At 52.8% G+C, this 2765-nt stretch overlaps 1 protein-coding gene across 1 annotated transcript; it reads right to left on the reverse strand.

Annotated features, from left to right (window-relative positions):
* Window positions 1–1387: 1387 nt before the first annotated feature.
* LOC306912577 (developmentally-regulated GTP-binding protein 1-like) lies at window positions 1388–2491 on the reverse strand (the record flags this gene model as incomplete). The annotated part of the gene is made up of 1 exon (XM_079488911.1): window positions 1388–2491. One exon carries the CDS (start codon window positions 2489–2491, stop codon window positions 1388–1390), a length of 1104 nt encoding a protein of 367 aa, XP_079345037.1.
* Window positions 2492–2765: the final 274 nt, after the last annotated feature.

The raw sequence follows: 2765 nt of genomic DNA on the forward strand, positions 1-2765 counted from the left end.
ATACTTTGGTCACAGACCGTACGAGACAGACACGCCGTGGTATTACTCTCGGTACATGATTCACCCATTTAGACGATGAGGTCGATTCTACAAATGCCTTCTAAATGTAAACATAAACTGCCCTTTGACCCGTCCTGTAAAACAACTGCCCTTTGACCCTTCTGTAAAACAACTGCCTTTTTTACCCGTCTGTAAAACAACTGCCCTTTTACCCGTCTGTAAAACAACTGCCCTTTTACCCGTCTGTAAAACAACTGCCCTTTTACCCGTCTGTAAAACAACTGCCCTTTTACCCGTCTGTAAAACAACTGCCCTTTTACCCGTCTGTAAAACAACTGCCCTTTTACCCGTCTGTAAAACAACTGCCCTTTTACCCGTCTGTAAAACAACTGCCCTTTTACCCGTCTGTAAAACAACTGCCCTTTTACCCGTCTGTAAAACAACTGCCCTTTTACCCGTCTGTAAAACTGCCCCTTTTACCCGTCTGTAAAACAACTGCCCTTTTACCCGTCTGTAAAACAACTGCCCCTTCTGGACCACGCATGCAGCATTTCCTATGATGAAATACATGTAAATGCCCTCCTCTCTCCTTTCCATGCCATGCCGGAAGGCAGCAGCATTCAGGAGAATTCCTTTTTTCCCTAAGTCTCCTGAACTTGAACGCAACATTTTGCGTTGAACTAATTTGTTTAGAAATCCATGTCGTTACACCTGCATCTCCACTATAGCTAAAGAGTGCTGGGTTGCGCCCCGAAAATAGCTAATCACGCGTCGATCACGCTAGCGTCCCTCAAAAACACACAGGTGTTTACCATTTAACATTTACCACATTTAACATACAGTACGTTCACAACCACTGCCACCATGTGTGGCTTTGTACAATAAGACGTTTGTGTTGAGGACATACTGTATTATTAAGTTACGTTTTTGAGGGACACTAGCCCCTGCTATATTCAGCTATTAGTGTAGATTTTCGCCTTACACAAACATTAAATCCCCATTGACGATGAATGGAGATATGTGGACGAGCAAATTTGATATTTTCGACCTACAAAGATCATATGTGTCTGAGCAAATCGGTATTCTGTCCTCCACAAAGGTTACATTCCCATTGACAATGAATGGACAATATCTGAGCAAATTGACATGTTACGTCATGATGATGTACGATGATAAGAGCGCTCCTCACTTCACATGTGTGTGATTTTATCTGTATGCTATGTTGATGAATTGATCAAAAAAATAATGTAGCTGTGGATTCCGTGGGACCTCCTCCTCCTGGGCCCCCCCCCTGGTGGTCTGTGTGGACCCGACCTCGAGAACCACAGTTGTATATGACACCCCTTCGATAAACCGGCCCTGCAAAAAGGATGAAATCTTTTTCATTTCACTTCTTCACCAGCTGGATGACGTCCTCGTCGTCCAGCGTGTGCTCCTTGCCCACCTTCTGCGGGTTGTGCTTGACGGACGAGCCCCACACCAGCGCGTACTTCAGCTCCTTGGCCAGCGTCTTGTGGATCTTCAGGCAGAAGTCGTGCACGGCCGTACGCTCGTCCTGCAGCACCACGGGCGACGTGTAGTCGGGCAGCTGGCCCTTGGGCTTGGTGTAGACGCGCACCAGCCGCAGGTAGCTCCACATGCGCTCCAGGAGGTCGTCGAAGTTCCAGCGGTGGTGCGCCGAGACGGGCACGCAGTGCGCCACACGGTGCACCACGTCCAGCTCCTCCACGGAGATCTGGTCGATCTTGTTGAGCACGTAGATGCACGGCACGTACACGCGGTTGCCCTCGATGACGTCGATGAGGTCGTCGGCGGTGCAGCCGGCGTCGCGCAGCGTCACGTCGGTGTTGTGGATCTTGTACTCGGACAGGATGCTCTTGGCCGTGTCGGCGTCCAGCTCGGCCGCCGCCACCGTGGCCGTGAAGTTGACGCCGCCCTTGTCTTTCCGCCGGAAGCCGATGTTGGGCGGCTGCTTGTTGAGGCGGATGCCGAAGCCTTCCAGCTCGTGCTCGATCAGCCTCTTGTGGGCGAGCGGCTTCAGGACGTCGAGCACGATGAGGATGAGGTTGCAGGTGCGCGCCACGGCGATGACCTGCCGCCCGCGGCCCTTGCCGTCCTTGGCGCCCTCGATGATGCCCGGCAGGTCCAGCAGCTGGATCTTGGCTCCCTTGTAGCGGATGACGCCGGGCACCGTGGTGAGCGTGGTGAACTCGTAGGCCGCCACCTCCGAGTACACGCCCGCCAGGTTGCTGAGCAGCGTGGACTTGCCCACCGACGGGAAGCCCACCAGGCCCACGCGGGCGTCGCCCGTCTTGGCCACGTCGAAGCCCTCGCCCGCCCCCCCGCCGCCGCCGCCCTTCGGCGTGATCAGCTCTCGTCTCAGCTTGGCCAGGCGCGCCTTCAGCAGGCCCAGGTGGTGCGACGTGTTCTTGTTCTTCTGGGTCTTGGCCATCTCATTCTCGATGTCCGCTATTTTGGCGAGCAGACTCATGTTGGCGGAGAGGTGTGGGTTGGGAGAGATTTCGCAACTATTGGGAATGTTTCGTACACACGTGAGGAGTTGACGGAAGTTAACCGAGGTTGTCCAGCATGTATTCGTCAGATCATGTCAGCTTCTTTTAAAAGGTTCCTCCCAAAGCGTGTTCGAAGCTACAAAAGGGAAATGGAGCCAAACACCTCCTATGTTTATACTAATAGGTGACATCGTTAGTGATGTCACTGGGACAGACCAAGCATGAGTGTGTGTGTGTGTGTGTGTGTGTGTG

The sequence above is a fragment of the Electrona antarctica genome (assembly GCF_951216825.1).
Source record: "Electrona antarctica genome assembly, chromosome: 19".
Classification (NCBI taxonomy): domain Eukaryota; kingdom Metazoa; phylum Chordata; class Actinopteri; order Myctophiformes; family Myctophidae; genus Electrona; species Electrona antarctica.